We start from the raw sequence: 21,829 nt of genomic DNA on the forward strand, positions 1-21,829 counted from the left end.
AAGAATCTTCTGAAATGTAAGTGCACTTGTCAGGTGAGACAAAAGCAGCAGTGAAATCTGAAAATACGGACAGTGGCTCCCCAGTGGTTTGACATCTGTGCTCCAGCCACTAGATGTGAGTTTAAACTATTCAAAGAATTCAAGCATCGAAAGTGGAATGAATGGATGATGTCTGGAAATCAGCCATTCACTCCAGCAGGACATATGAGGGTCGCATCTCCAGTGACAGTTAGCGAGTGGGTAGCGCATTGTGGCAGGAAATGAAGGCCGAGTGCAATGTGAAGACCTTCAAGAAGTGCAGCGTCAGCAATGCTTTGGATGGCAGTGAAGATCATTTGCTTTGTGAAGAAGATGATGGAGATTTGGCAGCCAGTAAAGCTGCAAATGACAATGCAGAAGCATAAATTGACAATCCATATGATGATACGGTGACTGCCAAAGAATGGGACATGATTTTCAGAGAGTCAGATAATGAATAGTGTCAGAGTTTCAAGCTCTGAACGTCTGACAAGTGTACAAGTAAATTTAGAAACAGAATGTGTTCTGTAGATCTTTTCTTTTGTGTAGATTTCATAAGTGTTTGCATTTTCTTTTATACTTGACTCAAAAACAGCCAATAAATACGACCTGTCTTCTGTGTATTCACTTTTCCAAAGTTGGCACCCTCTGTACAAGCCGACCCCTAATTTTAGGACCAAAATTTAGGACTAAATTCTCAGCTTATACACCAGAATTTACGGTAATTGTGGCACTTAATATATCAAGTGCTCACTTAACATTGGCCTTGGGTAGCATGTAAACTGCAGTCAGGATTATGGAGGAGAACTCTCTTGGTAAATAGTACGGACGGCACTTAATCATTAGGTGTTCAGATTGGGAGAACAAGAGTGTGACAAGACCACTACGTCTGAACACCAGAAAGAGTTTATCATGAAACACAGACCACTACTTTCTGCCCATGGTGAATCGAGAAACTCGAGACTAACCGCCATATCTAGGTTGTCCAAGGTGAGCCATATCTCTGTAAATGCTACATTTCCGTGTGATACAGCAATCTTGCCTTCAGGTGTTCTATCTTGCTCTCCAGTGACTGTGCATTTGCTAATGAGATACTAGGTAGAGGAAGTTTTACATCCTGCTATTTTAGTCTGGCTTGAAGCGCTCCCTGCCAACCTCTCCTCCAGCCATGGCGATGGCCAAGCTTTATTCTCTTAAAGGTGCCATATCTGCATTCCTGAAAGTCAAGTCCGCAAAGCCCTTCTGGATATTGGAAAACTCATTAGTTTCTTTAGACGGTTCAAACTACGTTCTTAAAGCGATATGAAAGGCAGCCGATTGCAGCAATAGTTGTTCAGAAAAATATATTGAGAAGTTTTGTGAGCCGTCCATAAAACTCTGTTATGTATCACCAGCGCCACCTTTCTTCAGTTCTCTCCCGTTCAGTGGTGGATAACAACCAACAGTTAAATAACTACTTTGTTTCATTAACTTAATCTATGTGGTTTCTCCCCACCATAGCCTTGGCTCCCTCTAGAGGTCTCCACTACAACAAAATATTAAGGAATGGCTGAGAACACCAAGGCTTGGAACCAATAACATTCAAACTGCAGACAGTGAAGACATGCTCAGGAATTTACTGCACCTTTAGATAAATGTACCACAATAATTGGAATAGTGACATCTTTTAAACAATGTGGGAAAATGCTCTTAAGATACAATCCACAAAATGCAAAACAAATCCAAACTTGTAATTCCTACCCCATCATTAAAGTCTGAATCATCATTAAGTAGATGGAAAGCATTAACAGATTTCCCAAGTTACACTTAATCACTTACAGCCTGCTTCATGATGGGAGAGTTGTGGTTCTCCCTTAACCACAAAACTCCAGACCAGAATAAAGACAAACCAAATGCACATAAAACCTGAATTCTAAAGCAGAACAGAAAGTAAATGTCTTTACAGTAACTGGCCAAATGTAGCATCAAAGACTGCAATCACGTAGTGGTTGTTGAAGGGAAATCTTGACAGCCACAGTAAACTGCTCTGAGCATTAATCCAAGCTCAGATATCTTTAATTATTTCAGGAAAAAATCTTCAATAAGCAGAGGCATTCATTGACATTCATTTGCAATTCCTCATATAATCATGCATTCCATGCCTACATACTATACAACAACACTTGGGCAACATTCAAGTATATGCTGATAAATTTCAAATATTGCTGGTGGCATAGTGGCATCAGCGCCCTGCTGCCCCAATTAGTCAGTTTCTTAGAATTAGTTAAAAAAGGTATTAAAAAAACAAACTACTGTTTAATGGAGTAACATATTATGCATTTAAATGAAATACAATACAAATTAAAACACTTCCAAAGCTACAACAGTACTATAGTTATTAACTATAAGTTATCGACAGAGGAATTCAAACTGTATATCCTGCTGTTCTTTTGATTGACTGTAAATGAACAAAATCAGCAGACACTTAACGTAGCTAATAAACTGCCTTCATACTGTTATGAATGTACCACAGCTCTGAGGGGCCAAAGGGTGCGGGGTAGCCCCCTCCTTTGTGAGAATCGCAAGATCACTATTGAGTCCGTTCAGGAGACCCAGGAAATGAGAGAGAGAGACGTGCCGAATACCTCGTTCCACCGCGATGCAAAATAATGCTACATTGACCATCGTCTCCTGGAGACCACGTTTGTGGATTGGGGACTATTCTACGTGCAAGCCCTCGGGCAAAGTGGGCTGGTTGAGAGAGAGATTGCATCATCCCAACCTGATTGACATCTGAGACCCCGTAAGGAAGTATAAAAGAGGGTCTGGGGGAACACCCCCTTCAGACGCACCAGAAGAAACGCTAACGATCCCGTAGTAGCGGGAAGCCATTTGAAGGAAGTCACGTGCGTTCGATTCCGTTGCTGGAATCGGTGACTGGAACCATGGAAACCAGCTTTTACCAAACAATGGGGAAGCCCGCTTCCCTGATTCAACGGATTCGCTTCATAAAAGACCCGGGCAAGTTTCTTTTCTCACCAATCTCTCTCTCTCCAACAAGTGAAAACCCAGCGGTCCCCCCCCCCCCCCCCCCCCAAAAGGCTGAGGCCTGCAGGAACTGAGTGACTTTTATATTTCCATCGGACAATATATTATCCCCTAGACAAACGATCAAGCTGTTTCTTATTGATGGTTATTATTAGACCCGCGCTTTTAGATTGAGCAGTGACGACGTATATTATCTGAATGTTTGTATTAATCTTATTTTTGAGCCCCTTCATAAATAAAGACTTTTAAAAATAGTACCATCAGACTTCAACGGACCTCTCTATCTTTGCTGGTAAGTGATCCAGTTACGGGATTTTGTAACAATACAATGATTTCAATGATTGCATCCTTCAAATCTTCATCTTCATTGTAACATTCAAGATGATTGTCAATACCTTCAAATTATTTGTAGTTCCTAACTTGTTGATGTAGTGAAATTGTTTCATTTTCACTCCAGGATGTTTCTGTCATCTCCAAGCCTGAATGATTGAAGCCGCAGCAAGTAAAACAGTTCTGAATTGTCATACTGCTTATTTCTTGCCAACCATCTGTGACAAAAAAATCACTGCTTTTTGAACACACACATGTAATTGATACTACTTAAAAACTGATCACTGTAAGTACGGTGTAGTGCCTAATAGCCACATAAGTGTGTAGGACTGACACTAGTTTGGCAACAATCTTCTGTCCCAACTAAGCAGCACAGTGTCCCAAATAAATGAAGGGAATTCAAGCTATTTTCTTGATTTGTTTTTGTTCTTTAAAAGTTGTCCTAAGTCAGCAGCCGCCCTGATTAACTGATGGCCCAAATAACCAGAATCTACAGTACTTGTACTTCACAATTACATGTTTAATCATCTACCAATGATAGTTAACATAATTGATTTACAATCCATCAAGTTTTACCTCCTCCATCTTTGTAAATTAATTGCAATAGGTACCTTCTAAAAAATGCACTGTTTCAATTGATGATGACCTTTTCTACAGCAACTCTGAAGGCTACAATGTATCCACCTCAATACTCAAGAGCAGCAGGTGCTCAAAAAGACCTAACCCTCCAACTCACACAGGATCCTGGACAGTTTAGGAGGGGAGCTCATCACTTTTGTGAGCAATTACCATGAACATTAATTGTTGTTTTTCCCCATGTTGCCCACAATCCTGCAAAAGATTAAAATACAAAAAAAATGATAAAAAGATAGTGTCAGAAGTAAGGAAGAATGCTGACTGCGGAACTTAAAAGTTCAGAGGAACAGTGAGTAGAGCAGGATAAGAATACGTGTTTAATTGCAATGAAATTAGCAGGACATGTATTTTTCCCTGGCTGTATTCACTGCTCCTCTGGACCTTAAGAAGTCATATTCTCCCTTACATCTGACACTCTCTTTTTCTTATCTGTAGCATTAAAGATCTCTCTTTCTCTCCATGAAGAGGCTGTGTAACATGTTGAATATTTTCAGCCTCATCTTTTATTTCATAGTTCAGTAAATTGCAGTAATTTGTTTTCTCTAGTTTACCTCACCCTTCTAACTTAAATCTCCTTATACTCAAATCTTCGGCAGAGAGAACAGTTACCATTAACTGTGATTAACTTGATTATCTCTTCCCACTCAGCACCATTTGTGTCATTCACTTACTTGTGGTCTCTTTTGATTATATTCTCTTTGTTCTCATCATCCTTCACTGCAACTTTTCCTATTTATAATGGATCATCCACTTGAAAAGTTAACTCTATATCTCTGTCCACAAAGGCTCCCTGACCTGCTGGTTACTCTCAGCATTTTCTAATTCCACATGTGAAACCCCTACATTCACTATAGAGGAGGGGACAGATAATAGAGTTTAGACCAGACACTAAATTCAGGATCCCCTTATCCAAAGAAATTAGTTCAATTTAAGTTGTGAATATAACAAGTGAAACAGGAAATCAACTTTGAATGCATATTTTTATCTTACACCTTCCTGCAATGACATTCTCAGGCTAGATGTGAGGGTGATGGCAGAGGATGGATGGAGAAAGATCGAGAGATTGGGTTGTCAAGTTTATAAGTGGGAAAAGAGAGACAGGGATGGTATAGGCATCCGTCAGTCTTGAAAGTTTCCAGGGCGCAGGCCTGGGCAGGGTTGTGTGGAAGACCGGCAGTTGCCCATGCTGCAAGTCTCCCCTCTCTACGCCACCGATGTTATCCAAGGGAAGGACTATCCAAGGGAAGGGCAAGGGCCGTAACAGCTTGGCACCGGTGTCATCGCAGAGCAATTGGTGGTTAAGTGACTTGCTCAAGGACACAACACACTGCCTTAGCTGAGGCTTGAACTAGCGACCTTCAGATCACTAGACCAACGCCTTAACCACTTGGCCCAACACAGGGATGGTATACGGCTTGCTAGAAGGGATGTATCTTTGATAAATATCCTACTTCCTCAGTAAGATGAATAACCAGTCTGACATTTATTTTCTCAAGTTAAGAAGGCTAAAGAAAAACTATTAAGAAGCAATTAGGATGAAAAGGGGGAATTATGGTTGTTGTACCAGTCCAATTCTTAACATTACAGAAAAGAATTAAAATGTTCAAAATGTCAAAATGAATCCAATCTCAGGTTCGAGGAACAACACCTTATATACCGGCTGGGTAGCCTCCAACCTGATGGCATGAACATTGACTTCTCTAACTTCTGTTAATGCCCCTCCTCCCCTTCTTACCCCATCCCTGACATATTTAGTTGTTTGCCTGTTCTCCATCTCCCTCTGGTGCTCCCCCCCCCTTTCTTTCTCCTGAGGCCTCCCATCCCATGATCCTTTCCCTTCTCCAGCTCTGTATCACTTTCGCCAATCACCTTTCCAGCTCTTAGCTTCATCCCACCCCCTCCAGTCCACTCCTTTCATTTAGCATTTCCCATTCCCCCCTCTACTTTCAAATCTCTCACTATCTTTCCTTTCGGTTAGTCCTGACGAAGGGTCTCGGCCCGAGACGTCAACATCGCTTCTCCCTATAGATGCTGCCTAGCCTGCTGTGTTCTACCAGCATTTTGTGTGTGTTGTTGTTTAAAATGTTCAGTAAAGCTTTCTCCATCTTACTGAAGAGACCTGGATAATTCCTAGGCCAATGTGGGCACACATAATTCTTGTTTATGCAGAGTGCAAGGTAACATCAGGATAGTTGTGGAAATATAAGCACAACCAACAGGAAGTTGGTTTATATAGGGTGCAGTCTGGCCATGGCTAGGATAATCTAGAAGATCTAAGCCATAAATTGTGAATAATCACTAAATATGAGGAAATGCATAATGGAATTCCAATCTGTACGTGGGAGAGATACGAAGGGCTAATAGAAGGAGGTGCTGTTAAGAGTAATCTGCATGTATAAATTCAGTGTATTTTGTAGAACGTACACACTATAGCAACTATACACTGCTGGTGAGCGGAGTGAATGTTCAAGGTGGTGGAAGAGGTAGCAAGAAAATAAGGGCTGACTTTAAGAACGGTGCATGTACTTTTCCATGCAGTTTCAATACTAACACTTGCATGACATGATCAGTATGTAACAATCTGTACTGCTGCAATATTTAACTTTGCCATGAATGTAGACAGAAATATAATAACTACATTTTGTGAAAAAATATGAAGTATGAAAAAATAGGAAATAGATATCTCTTCTGAAAATTGCAATCTCTTGAAATGGTGCCTCAATATTCAACATTTTGGTTCAGGCAGGTACAATAGTATCATTTAAGAAGCACTCAGAGAGATACATGAGAGGGCTGAGCTTACAGGCATATAGGTTGAATGTAGGAAATTGGGACTACCTAGGTGGACAATGTGGTTGGCATGTGGAATGGTTGGGCTGAAGGGCCTCATTCTGCACAGTATTCTTCTATGACTCTATGAGTGATAACGATTAGATTTGGGTTCAAATAGACATAAAAGGTTCTGCGTAATGATCAAACACAGCCAAGAAATTAGATAAGAAGAAAATAGCAAATTTACTTAATTTTTATCACTGTAGTTTTCTCATGGTAGGCTATTTACTCATAAATTTAATAATAAAACTAGATCCACAAATCTAGGGCAATGCTACACAATACAATTTACCTGGAGAGCTTCAAGAAGGTCATACATGTTCACAGGTGGGAGAGTAGCTAGCATATCTTCACCAGAACAGGCCAAAAGAAGGGCTGCCTGCTGCTCCACATCATCTGAGGAGATGTGAGGACCTGAGTTCTGTCCAGCAGTTAGCTGCATACCAGGAGGGGGGCTGGGTCAGAAGGAAAAAAAATAATGAAAATCCATATTCCTCTGGACAAAAACATTTCCATTCTTCTGTAGATTGCAAACTCATCTTCAGAAATCTTAACAAGCAAATTATGAACCAAAATAAAAAGCTGGAACATTAAAATATCCATTGCCAATTTTACAATTGCTTCTTAATGAGCTTCAAAATATACTGCAGAAAATTCAAATAAGCATTAATTAAAACAATTGTCACTTTAAATTAAAATGTTAAGTTACAGAATAAAAGAACAAACATGATTGCAAACACTACCACAATGCACAAAAAGTTCATAAGACATTAGAGCAAACATCCTACATGTAGCAAAGCAAAGGCATATGGTTAACTTGATTTTGCCTTCAGACTGGCTTAGATACATCAACAAATATATCGTAAGTCTGTAGGCTACTCAGTAAAATTATTGGAACTATTACTTCACGTGGCCAAACTCAGTTTTGCCACTTGATTAGTTATGTTGACCACAGCAGCAGTCTACAATTTTATGTCCTCTTTAATGCAGAATCATATCATAACACACTATTAGTGTGACAAAATCAGTGCCAAACAATTGGTGCGTATTAAAAATCACCAAAAGACTGGAGAACATGTACATTCAAAGTAGAGTTTTGAAAATAAAAAGCAGCAGCAAGTCCTAGCATGTCTGCTCTATCACTCAAAAAGTTTCAACAGCTTCTTGTCTCATCCTATTGTAAAATTCCCTCAGAGCAGAGGGAATTCCTATTCTCAATGCTAAATGTAAGCTCTCGTATCCTGAATCTACGCCATCTGCTTCCAGATTCATCAGCAAAAGAAAACAACATCCCAGCAGCTAACCTTTCAATCTCATTCCAAATCTAATGTTTCAATGAGATTACCTCTTGCACTTTTAAACTATAGATTAAATAAACCCAATTTGCTCAACCTTTTCACAAAGTACAGCTTTGATCATTCCACTATAGTGGAGTGTCATAGCAGCAAAAGTGAGCAAAGCGTAGGTATGATCCACTGAAAATTTGGAAACCAGATTACATTGATCACTAGTTTAACTTCCTTATGTTCTGGGAAGAGGAAGAATGGAAGCAGAAGGTGGGAGCAGAGTAGAGGTGAAGGTGTAATTAAGTACCACACCAAAAGCCAAACAATATCTGTCAGTGGTCTTTCACTCTTACCAGTGAATCCATATTATTCACATTTTCTGAACAATTAAATCAAATAATGAGAAGTCAATTACAACCCCAATGTTTTAAAGCCTACTGCAAGCTAAGTCTGATTAATTTTGAAGGTGGTAGCAAAACATAAATTGAAAGAATGAAATCCATGTATTTAAAGTTTGCTGGAAGAACAGCACAAACATGCCCTTCTATACTGTAATGGGAACAGACTTGCCAGTGAAAGAAAGTGTAGCTAAGGAGTGAGTAAGCAACAGGTACTTGAATTCAATGCTTAAGACTTTTAAGACGCCTTCACAGCAGAAAAGCTGTGCACAGTGGCATGCTAAAATGCAACATGATGTAGCACAAAAATACATTGAATCTTGTTTTCTCATAGCTACTCCAGCACATCATCTCACTCCAGGTACACTCATCCCTCCTAGTCTATTCACTTCCACACATCTATATCTGTCCGGGAACTGCTGACATTCAATCTTATTTTTTTGAGTACAGCTGGCAACATCTGCCCTCTTTGTTCATCCCTAATTACCCAAAGTGGTGCTGTTGTGGCATACTGTCCTCTTGACTGCTACACACAAACAGAGACTGGTTGCTTGCCAGTCTTTGTGTATAGTTTTTCATTTACTGTATTGCATTTCTTTGTTCTACTGTGAAGGCCTGCAAGAAAATGAATCTCAAAGTAATATATGGTGACATGTATCAACTTTGATAATAAATTTACTTTGAACTTTGAAACACTGCATCTTTCTAGTAAGGATGCTCCCAAACCTTTGTTGGGTTAGGGCAGGGGTTGGCAACCCACGGCTCCGGAGCTGCATGCAGCTCTTTCATCTCTGTGCTGCGGCTCCCCGTGGTTTGTTAGTTTTTGAAATGTAATTCAAAATTTGAAGATTGTGGTGATCTTGTACAATCTAGATAAAACGTTGTGGCGACCCCATTTCCTGGCACATCCGAACCGGCTCACAATTAGCCACCGTTCCGGCTAAGGGAGATAGCCTACGGGAGTTTGTGAGTACGTGTCTTTTGGAGCATCCGCACCCATGGGGGGGGCGGGTTGAGGGAGGCTTTAAAGCAAGGCTGTTTAGTTCGAATAAAGTTATCTTTGACTGCAGTGTCGTTATTTTAGCGCTGCGTGTAGCACACCGCCACAACGTGTTTCTTTATCGCTATTAATATACGTCACCACTGCCAATCCCTGACACCCGCCAGTGCGCGATTTCTTTTAATTTTTCGATCGAAGGTAGGCTAACTATGGAGTAACCTTCAACCCAACATCTTTTTCTCGGAGTTCAAAATGCTTTTGTTGCATGCAGAAATGTAATTTCGTTTTCTCTGCAGGAGTTCATCAATTTCATAAATGCAACACATTATAGTTTGTTTATACATAGCATAAAGGCAAAAAAAAACATTGTATGCAGTGTTATTTCATTTTTAATGTCAATCGGGTTTTGTGGCTCCCAGTGTTTTCTTTTCTGTGGGAAATGGGTCCATATGGCTCTTTCAGTGGTAATGGTTGCCGACCCCCGGGTTAGGGAATTCCAGGATTTAGACTTACAAAGAACTGGGAACATGGAACTGACAAGCACTGTCAAAACAGTTTTGGCATACACAAGCAAATATGGATGTCAGAGAATGAGTAACCTGTGATGATTTAGACAGAACTTTACCATCTTGAAAACATATTACAAATGTGACGGAATATTCATCACTAGCCCTGATGAGTTCAGCTCCAACCGCATTCAAGAGGTTTGATTACATCCATGACAAGGCAGCTTGCTTGGTTGGCACGCACCCACCACCTTAAAAATTAACTTTCTCTACTGCTAAAAGAGCAACTACAATGCCCATCATCTCTGAAATGTGGTGTAGTAACTCTCCACAGCACCTCGCACTGAAAAACCCTACTACCAAAAGAGATAAAGGCAGTTTTCAACTAATTACAAGCTTCTTTCCACCATCCTGACTTGGTAATAAATTGCTACATTTTCATGGTCAGCATTGTGGAAAAACCTTCAGAGGAACTACTGATGTTGATAAAAAAAACAACACAGGGGCATGGGAATGAGAATAAATGCTGACTTTACAAGTGAAACACATATCCTACAAGTGTCTGCTTTGTTCTAATCCTTCCATAGGTGCTCTGCACCATTATCCTGACCGCAGTTTACACCTCACCTCAGGCAGGTGTCAAGCTAGCACTTGAGAAATGATGTGTTGTGATCAACAAAAATGGATCAGTGTATCCTGATGACTGTCACATTGTGGCAGGAGACTTTAATCAAGCTGGCTTGAAGAAGTCTCTACTATCAACACATCACCTGCAATTCTAGAGGGCTCAACACACTCGGCTACTTCTATAGGTCTGTTTCTGCTGTACAATTCTAATCACATTTTAATTAAAACAAGAAAACATGGAATAATGCTAACTTTATAACTACAACTCTTCCACTGCCAACACTTTTTAACCCCCATAGAGAGGGGTCTCCCACAAAATTGAACTCCTAGGTCTAGGATCCAGTCACTACATTTAAATAGTATATTAGAACACCATCAAATTGCCTATTGAACAAACCACCAGCCTTTACCTCAAATTTATTTTTGGGCTACAAAAATGAGTCTTATTTATGATTAAACTATTAAATGGAATGGTAATTTCACAAATATTCCTGCAAGAGAACAAACATTTAAAATGCAAACTATTTTTTAAACCTACGAATTTCATAGTTATGTTCAGGAACTGCCTCTCAAACCTTAACTTTTCTTCTTCCTTTGGTTTTAAGTTAAGTACATAACAAATACTTTGGTTGTGATTTAATTTTTCATTGTTGCAATTACATGTTACACTGTGGCTTCTTGGTCCTATCAGATGAATATAAAAGATTATTTAATCACATGTTTCACCGCTATTTACAAGAGTTGAAATTGCAGAGATTGGCTGCCTCATTTTCTATTTATGAAAATGGCAACAATTCGGGTATTTAATTCCATGCAATGAATTGTAATGTTCAACTTAATGACAGGCAATAAGCAATTTCAAGTGTCTTTCCCAATAATGGTACAGCACAGCACTATAGAGGCATCAGCAGCAATTTATTGCAATTCTATATTGCAAATGAACTGAAGACAAAATACTATCATTTGAAAAGATTAAAATAATTGCAGATAAGAGCAGTGACAAAATGTTATATTTTGTCAAAGTTTATTCAATTTTCAAGTGATATGGATTTATCTTGCAAATACATATTTAGGTCATTTTACATTAATTTTGATTTTTTTCAAAAATATTTAATATGTTGATATAAATTTGATATCTTACTTACCAGTCAATAATGTTGTTATATGCAATAATGCTGTTTTTTAAATATGGTTGAGGATTAATGCTGCTTCCAAATGCATACTTAAAATGACCATCACGTAAACGGTACGACCGCCTCCTGGATATCACAGCCGTCAAGATGTCTTTCAGATGATTCTAGAGGAGAAACATTTCAGTTTGATGATTTTTCATAATCATGATTTCTGCTTTGATTAGCCATTAGAGTCTCTAAATGAATACTGTACATGTTACAAGTTTTCTTTACATTATTTCAACTTCATATTTTGCCTTCTGTGTTGATCTAACCCCATGGGCTAGTCCAGTGATTTTCCCACAAGTTGTGTTTAGTAAAGACAACTAAGAACATCTGATCTACTCACATTCCCTACTGAGGTCTTTATTATCCTTGATGTTAATATGTTTGGAAGCAGGCTACAGATTACAAACAGCATGACCTAGAGTGACAACGCGACTCTGCATTATATACTGTGCCCAATTGGCCAGACCTTAACTAGCTCCACCTGCAAACTAATAAATTAAATGTATGACACCTAGCAAAATAACACTCCAGATTTTCTTGTTGTCAGGGATGTAGAAAGTTTCCAATTACCCCAAAAATTCAGAAATATTCACATGTTAATTATCTAAAAAAATGTTGGTTCAAATTTAGTACTTCCATTACTTACAAATTTACAAATTTTTACTAAATGTCATCGCTCTTTGATTGGCACATGCTTACAATTTACCATGTTATTTTTCGATATAAGGAGAGCACGCAGGAATTCCTTGTACCAAAGCATCTGCGAGCAATACATCAAGGATCAATGCGCCCTTGGCATTGTCCATCCATTGTGTTGTCATAGAGATTGCTGTGATTCAATCTATATTGTGTTGCCTTCAAGGAAGCTTCAAAATCCCCCAGCAATTCTAACAAAGCCACTTGTGCCAAGAAATTACATCAGTAATCATTAGCTAAATGTAATTAAAGTAAGTGAAAAGCCGTATATTTAGAGGCCATTAGCTTCTCATTAAATCTAAATGCAAACCATCCTTAACAGTGACAAAATAAGACTAAGCAGAAGCAATAGGCAACATTTTAGTGATTTGAGGATGCCCAAATTGCTAAAAACAATGTAGGCTGCAGGGCTTGAGAAGATTACCAGGAAAGGGTGACTTCCATGCCTAGGATTAGAATAATGCTAACTTTAAAATAAAAACAATGTTCAACTATAAGCTATGCAGTCACATGTGAGGTGTCAGCTCAACCTAGTCAGCGGTCGGATGATGATAATAATGTAATTGAGGGTGGAAGTAAGTGTCTCCCCAGTAACACATAAAGGAGGGTGGAAGAAAGAGTCTCCCCAGTAACACATAAAGGAGGGTGGAAGAAAGGGTTTCCTGAGTAACACTTTGGAATACCATGTCCAAATATAACAAAGGGTTAGATGCATGTTCAGTAGTTGAGAAAGCAAGGCAGATGTTGAAACAGCTAATATTAGACAAAAATAACCACACTAGGTGACACGATTCAAAATCTATTTTAGGTAACCATGATACCAAGATTACAAACCATCAGGTTAATTGTCACACATCGGCCAAGGAGAAAAATGGAATCAGTGGCTATGAAACAAACATTGTGACCAGCTAAAGTCATGACTTTGGTCTTTCCAATACTTAGGTGAAAAAAAAAGTTCTTTTTTCCTTACTATTTGTTAATTAAGCAGAATGACAATTGTAGTTGAGAAACAGATTGGTGACATACATCAGAGTGCTACAGGGTACACGTTACTTTTTGCTGATATTGAAGGGCAGTCACAGGAGGGGCCCAGGAATAGATAACTGGAAATATTCAAAAGTATGAGAGTAGGAAAAGAAACACCACTGTATGTGTCAAACATCACTAGGCAACTGCAAGGTTATCTAGTTGGAGGAGGACAATACTGATAAGAAGAGATGGTTTACTACAGGTTTACCACCACAAATCTGTCATGATTGGGATCTGTGCAATGCTAGATTAGTGATTTTGCCGAATCCCAGCTGGTGAGGCTTTTCCAGGAACTGAATTAATGGTGTGCAGTTAGGTGGATTGTAAACATTATTCTTTACCAAGAGTTCTGGTTTTGAATGTTCAGAGCAGTTATCCAAAATCAGCGTTATTTCACAATTTTTGTCCAGAACAACAGAGTCACATTGAGTTCTCGCTTCTGGAACAAAGTAACATTCAAACCATTCCAATGGAATGTCAGTTGTAATCCATCTTTTTTTGTTTGCACAGTAATTTACTGGAAACTGCTTCATACCTTTGAAATATTCTAAGTGCATTTATTATCAAAGAATTTATAAATTATACAACCTTGAGATTTGTTTGCTTACAGGCAGTCACAAAGCAAGGAATCCAAAAGAACCCGATTTAAAAAAGACCAACCCCCAGTGTCCACAGAGAAAAGAGGGATAAAAATAACAAAGTAAAATATATCATGTAAACAATAGGAGTGAGCAACAACAGCATTCTGATCCAAATCCCAGAGCACCTCAGAGTAGGCCTAAAGCCTCAGTATTCAGTTCAATATATCAGTGCAGCAAATCACTGCAAAGTTTGCAGACATGAAGCACAGCAGCTGGGGCAGTCTTACAACCTTAGCATCACAGAGCAAGGAGCCCCCAGACTATCTGGGCCAGCGTTTCAATTGCCCGAACCTCACATTAGGACCCGCCATGGCGAATCACTCCAGGCTTAGATCTCACTCCTGGAAAAGCCGTTCTGGATCTATCCAAATCGGCTCGGTGCCCAGAGTAATCAGACCTCGCCTAACTCTCAACACTCTGCCTTTCCAGCCTATCGCTGGGACGTATACTTTTGCCACCTGTGTTTACTGTGTTTACTACAGTGTTAGAACAGGCCAACATAGAAACACAATCATTTGATGCTTTATAACCTGTTGGTGATTCTGCATCCTTTGAGGTCAGTGTTTGTCTTGAAGTACACCACCAATTTAAGGCCTTGGTCTTGCCTTGCAGGCTTGCTCAGGATTAAAATTTTCATCAGAAACTAACTTAGAGAACTTGTCAACGAACTCAGCAACTGTTTTCTTGCTCCTTGTCTGCTGTGTTTCATCACACACTGCATAAAATTTTATGCCATGTCACTGCTTGAAAAACCAAAGCCACCCTTCATTATAATCAAACTCATAATCCAGTCCTAATTCTTCATGAAATAATTTTGCTTGTTCCTTTACCATCCCTAACAGTTCTACACCTTCGCTGACAAGGCGTTTAAACTACTTTATGAACTTTATCTAGTTGTGAACATCTTTCATTTTTTTCCTTATAAGATGTGAGAGAAAAGGACCAATCAAATGGGACAATGAAAAAGTATGTATGGATCTGGAGGAGATAGCAGAGGTACTTAATGAATACCTTGCTTCAGTATTCACTACGGAAAAGGATCTTGGCGATTGTAGGGATGACTTACAACAGATTGAAAAGCTTGAGCATTAAGAAAGAGGATGTGTTGGAGCTTTTGGAAAGCATAAAGTTGGTTAAAGTCACCAGGACTGTACGAGATGTACCCCAGGCTTACCGTGGGAGGTGAGGGAGGAGCTTGCTGAGGCTCTTGCGATGATCTTTGCATCATCAATGGGGACAGGAGAGGTTCTGGAGGATTGGAGGGCTGAGGAGGTTGTTCCCTTATTCAAGAAAGTGAGTAGAGATAGCCCAGGAAATTAAAGACCAGTGGATCTTACTTCAGTGGTTGGTAAGTTGATGGAGAAGATCCTGAGAGGCAAGATTTATGAACATTTGGAGAGGCACAATATGATTAGGAATAGTCAGCGTGGTTTTGTCAAAGGTAGGTCGTGCCATACGAGCCTGATAGAATTTCTTGGAGAATGTGACTAAACACATTTATGAAGAAAGAGCTGTAGATGTAGTGTATATGGATTTCAGCAAGGCATTTGATAAGGTACCCCATGAAAGGCTTACTGAGAAAGTAAGAAGGCATGGGATCCAAGGGGACATTGCTCTCTGGATCTAGAATTGGCTTGCCCACAGAAGGCAAAGAGTGGTTGTAGATGGGTCATTTCTGCATAGAGGTCAGTCACTAGTGGTGTGCCTCAGGGATCTGTTCTGAGACCCTTACTCTTCATGATTTTTATAAATGACCTGGTTGAGGAAGTGGAAGGATGGGTTAGTAAATTTGCTGATGACACAAAGGTGGATAGTGTGGAGGGCTGTCAGAGGTTACAGCAGGACATCAATAGGATGCAAAACTGGTCTGAGAAATGACAGATGGTGTACAACCCAGATAAGTGTGAGGAGGTTCATTTTGGTAGGTCAGATATGATGGCAGAATATGGTTTTAATGGTAAGACTCTTGGCAGTGTGGAGGATCAGGGGGACCTTGGGGTCCGAGTGCATAGGACACTTAAAGCTGCTACGCAGGTTGACTCTGGTTAAGAAGGCATACAGTGCATTGGCCTTCATCAATCATGGGACTGAGTTTAGGAGCTGAGAGGTAATGTTACAGCTATAAATGACCCTGGTCAGACCCCACTTGGAGTACTGTTCTCAGTTCTGGTTGCCTCATAGCAGGAAGGATGTGGGAACCATAGAAAGTGTGCAGAAGAGATCTACAAGGATGTTGCCTGGATTGGGGAGCATGCCTTATGAGAATAGGTTGAGTGAACTCGGCCTTTTCTCCTTGGAGCGACAGAGGATGAGAGATGACCTGATAGGTGTACAAGATGATGAGAGGCATTGACCGTGTGGATAGTCAGAGCTTTTTCTCAGGGCTGAAATGGCTAACACAAGAGGGCACAGTTTTAAGGTGCTTGGAAGTAGCTACAGAGGAGATGTCAGGGTTAAGTTTTTTTTAACAGAGAGTAGTGAGTACATGGAATGGGCTGCCAGCAGCGGTGGTGGAGGCAGATACGATCGGGTCTTTTAAGGGACTCCTGGATAGGTATATGGAGCTTAGAAAAACTGAGTGTTATGGGTATCCCTAGGTAATTTCTATAGTAAGGACATGTTCGGCACAGCTGTGTGGGTCGAAGGGCCTGTACTGTGCAGTAGGTTTTCTATGTTTTATACACATCTGTTTTTTTGATTTGTTGCCAATGACAAACTGGAACAACTTTTCTTTTGTTTCTTTATGTCATAAATTATGGAAGAGTTTGTATTATACAAGTCGCATATGTACCAGTATCGAGTTTTTTTCAGAACTTCCACCTTATATTGTATAGATAACATATGGTGCTTGTGCTTTACACCATGAGAAGCACTTCCTTTAATCAATGAGGACCTGACTATGGCTAAATAAGCACAGGCTATAAAAATAAATGCGGAATAACTTGCTTCCTTTAAAGACCATGTCAACAGCTGATTCTGCTAATGGCACCACCAAAACACTGGTGAAGAGTTGGCGTGGTGACACAGGAAATTTGAAATAAGGCTGGCAAAAGTCATGTCCGAACCAGTGGTGGAAACAGATTACTGACTGCCAGATAGTCAACCTGTACTACAATAAAGAAGGATGGCATTTGTCATTTTTAGCCCTGTGAGATTGGCAGAAAGCGAGCGTGAGTGATTCAAATATTGATTTCCAAGATAGATGAGGATTTTGTAAGCAACAGCATACTTCAGGATTCTGTAAAGATGACAACAAGATATATTAATAACTTACAAACCAGAAGAGCCAAGGGGGAGTTCTTCTAAAAAGAGTGAACATGACAGAAATGGAAGAGGCAACACCTCAAGGGCTAAGAACTTCTGAAAAAAAATCTAACATGGTATCTAGTTAATATGATCACTGGCTAAATTGGTTGTCTGCTTTAAACCAAAGAGATTATATTGCAGATATTGGAAATCTGAAACTTATTGTTTCAATGAAAAGATATCAAATCAAAACCTTAAACTTTCTCTTTGGAGGTTGAATGCCTGGTAGACTATTTCTAGCATTTTTTGTTTTGCATCTGCTGTGTAGATTCAATTAATCTATACCGGTAATTAATGAAAATGATTGCTTTTGGAAGGGGGAAGTAACATATCAAATGAAATAGCAATTGAAACATCATATCCTAATAAGCATTTCAGCAAAGTAAACCTCAAATGTAGGTTCTGAGTAATCTCATAGATAGAGGGATTTGTGGGAGCAAAGGAATAATTATGTACTAGAGCAGGGAAAAGGTACATAACTATAATGAACATTGTTCATAATGAACAGTCTGCAGTCAATCAAAAATTAACACTAATGCAGTACCTCCAATGCATGAACCACTGCTGACACAGCATCTTCCGAAACATTGTCCAGTCCACACTCATATGCTGTTACTATCATCCGACCTTCTAACTGCCCTCTTGTGGGAAGCACCATGGTATGAGTACAAAACTTCACATCATCCTCCTCCTGGGGATCCTTTACCACAAAGTGCTGTGCCCCCGATAAAGGATTCTGAGCTTGAAAACGATGCTGAAGAAAAATGAAAACAACTTGAAAACCAAAAAGTGTGAAGTCATTACATTTAAAAATGAATTATAAAATCTAATACAAAACAGCCAATTAAAATGTTTACATGTTTACTATTTTTAAAATGGACTCTGTCCTTGCATTATCTTAACAAGAAATGGTCAAATCTAAAGTTACTCCAAATTTATTATTTATAACACTGCTTTGGTTCCATACAATTGACAGCAATTATAATATGATCTCTATTATACAGCAGCCAGTGCAATTCTTTGGACATATTTTGCTGGATTCAACTTAACACCTATTCCTACTGACCTTTCGAAGGCCAGTTCTGCTGATCGTTTTTGGTACCAGCAGCCCTCGAAAAGCATAATGCCGAGGCCCTGCCTAGTTATATATTCTGATCCACATGGCCTGAGAGGCTCACATGTTCAGAGGCATTTGAGAACAAGCTGATGTAAATTATGAAAGCAAGTGAACCAAAACATATGAAAAACATGCACATCTCAATAAACCAAAGTAAATTAATTGATAAGAGTTATTGCCTTTTGCCTTCTTCAGGCCTAAATTGCCTGCTGAGATAAATGAGGTCTCCAATCCCACATCTGTATTGGAGATGTATTCTGGGTGACTACAATCTGCTGATTTTAATATTTAAACCACAAAGGTTATAAATTAAGGATCACTGCTTACTAGTAACAAGATTTTGAAAACATAATAAAGCTCAAAATATATGAATAATCATGGTTCACACAAAATACAAAACAATAAAATGTCACTGGCATTGAACTATTACTATTTCCATGTAAACCCAACTGTCTTACCCTACTGATTTAATTAGCTATTGAACTGCCTTATTGCAGCAGTTGAAAGAAGAGTTCAGAAAAATATTAAACAAATACAGATCATTTGATCCAAAAAGTTTATGCTGGCGACAATGCTCCAGCTGAGTATTTTTCTTATCTTGTCTGAGCTAAATCCATCAATGTAAATCCTCCATTCACTTCTCCCTTGTGATTAGTCAGCCTTCCCTTACATATATCTGTCCTATGGATTTCAACCATTGCTTATGGTAGTGAGTTTCACATTCTCACCTCTAGGTAAGGCTATTTCTTCTGAATTCTTTACTGGATTCCTTGGAGTTCATCTTGTATTGATGGCTCCTGTTCATCCCTATATGATAATACTCCCTCTGCATTCATCAATCAAAACTGTACACAATTTTACAGACTTCAGACTTGCCTACACAGGAGACACAAAACTATTCATTATTGCTCTGTAAACCTTGCCTGCACCCTTTCTACTGACAATATGTCAGTTTTGTTAGATGACAATCAGAATTCTATGCAGTATTTTGTGGTCTAACAAAGGTGTGACACATACTTGGCATATATTTATTCAATTCTGTCCCTCTCAAAATAAAACCTAATGTTCAGTTTACTTTCTCTATTGTCGTGCTAACTTTCGCAACAATTTTTAGTGATTGGATCCCTAGGTTCTTCTACCTGCCTGCAGATAGATTGTTCATTCTAGAAGTAGTCCTTCTAGCTTTCCTTATCAAAATACTGCAATTTAGTTTAGTTCTCTTCAACACGGAATCACCTGCAAATTTATAAATTGCTAATGTATACTGTGAACACCTGTGACTGTAGCACTGATTTTGTGAAACAGCACTACCCACCTTCCTAAATTGCATAGCTACTCTTTACTCCCATTCTGCAGTTTATCCTGACTCAAGCCAGCAATCTATTCAAAGTTCAAAAGTAAAAGTAAAATTTATTATCAGAGTACATACATGTCACACAGACAACCCTGAGATTCTTCTCTGTGGGCATACTTATCAAATCTATACAACAGCAACTGTAAACAGGATCAACGGACAACAAACTATAGAAATGCAGATATAAATAAATAGCAATAAATAACGAGCATGAAATAACAAGAAGTCCTTAAGGTGAGACTATAGGTTATGAGAATATCAGAAGAATGAGTGTAGTTATCCCCTTTTGTTCAAGAGCCTGATGGTTGAGGGGTAGTAACTGTTCTTAAACCTGGTGATTTGAGTCCTGAAGCACCTGTACCTGCCTGATTGCAGTAGCTAGAAAAGAGCATGGCCTGACTGGTGAGGATCTTTGATGATGGATGCTGATTTTTTACTACAATGTATCATGTAGATATGCTCAATAGTTGTGAGGGTTTTACCCGTGATGTACTGGTCCAAATCCACTACCTTCTGTAGGATTTTCCACTCAAAGGCAATGGTGCTCCCATACAAGGTCATAAGGCGGTTCGTCAGCACACTTTCTAACACACACATATATTGAATTTTGCCAAAGGTTTTTGATGACATGCTGAATTTCTGCAGACTCCTGACTCATGCTTGATCCCTGATTCCACATTTTCAGACCATATTGTTTAGATCAATATGGAATATGTTATTGAATGCTCTCTGAAAATCTGAATGATTTTGACTTATCATTGACTATTTTCCTTAAAAGGTAAAAAGGTAAAAGATTACAGCATGCTGCTGTGCAGAAGGACTTGGGAGTTCTTGTGCATGAATTGAAAGATGCTTGCAGGTGCAACAGGCTATCAAGAAGGCAAATGATATGTTGGCTTTTATTGCTGGAGGGATTGAAGTTAAGAGCAGGGAGATTATGCTGCAACTCTATAGGGTACTGATGAGGCCGCACCTGGAGTACCGCATGCAGTTCTGGTCTCCTTACTTGAGGAAGGATATACTAAATTTGGAAGCGGTGCAGAGGAAGTTCACCAGGTTGATTCCAGAGATGAGAGGGTTAGGCTGTGAGGAGAGATTGAGTCACCTGGAACTGTACTTGCTGGAATTCAGAAGGATGAGAGGAGATCTTATAAAAAAAGATAAAATTATGAAAGGGATATATAAGGTAGAGGCAGGAAAGTTATTTCCACTGGCAGGTGAGACTAGAACTCAAGGACGTAGCCTCAAGGTTCGGGGAAATAAATTTAGGAGAGTTGAGGAGGAACTGCTTTTCCCAAGAGTGGTGAACCTGTGGAATTCTCTGCCCAATGAAGCAGTGGAGGCTACCTCAGTAAACATATTTAAGACAAGTTGGGTAGATTATTGCATAGTGGGGGAATTAAGGGTTATGGGGAAAAGGCAGGTAGGTGGAGATGAGCCCATGGTCAGATCAGCCATGATCTTATTGAATGGCGGAGCAGGCTGGCCAGATGGCCTACTCCTGCTCCTATTTCTTATACAACCACTAACATAAAACCACTAAATAATAGACAGTTTTCCTACAGGAGCTCCAGCCATTTCTTAAAAATTCAATAATGTTAGTTAGGAAAGATTTTATCTTTTGAAATCCAACCACCTATTTATTTTATATATTTTTTTTTATCTTTCTTCCATTTTCTCTTCTCATTGGAATTCCATTAAGTTTCCTAACAATAATGTTCAGGTAGTTATTAGGACATGTTCTAACCTTCTTCCTGAATAAAAGTTATTATATCAGATATTCAACGTTCATCTGAAAGAATAGCTTTACCTTATATATTATAAGATGTTTTGCAATCTCTCCAG

General features: G+C 39.2%; 1 protein-coding gene across 3 annotated transcripts in view; it reads right to left on the reverse strand.

Moving 5' to 3' along the window:
• Nucleotides 1–21,829, reverse strand: part of tada1 (transcriptional adaptor 1) — a 101,292-nt gene that overhangs the window by 22,050 nt on the left and 57,413 nt on the right. For all 3 annotated transcript variants that reach the window (XM_059984828.1, XM_059984829.1, XM_059984827.1), the window contains 3 exons: nucleotides 18,058–18,267; nucleotides 11,806–11,957; nucleotides 7,136–7,298 (listed from right to left, as the gene is read on the reverse strand). In XM_059984828.1, the coding sequence (XP_059840811.1) occupies nucleotides 7,136–7,298; nucleotides 11,806–11,957; nucleotides 18,058–18,267 (525 nt within the window). The remainder of the gene's footprint in view (nucleotides 1–7,135; nucleotides 7,299–11,805; nucleotides 11,958–18,057; nucleotides 18,268–21,829) is intronic.

The sequence above is a fragment of the Hypanus sabinus genome, chromosome 11 (assembly GCF_030144855.1).
Source record: "Hypanus sabinus isolate sHypSab1 chromosome 11, sHypSab1.hap1, whole genome shotgun sequence".
Classification (NCBI taxonomy): domain Eukaryota; kingdom Metazoa; phylum Chordata; class Chondrichthyes; order Myliobatiformes; family Dasyatidae; genus Hypanus; species Hypanus sabinus.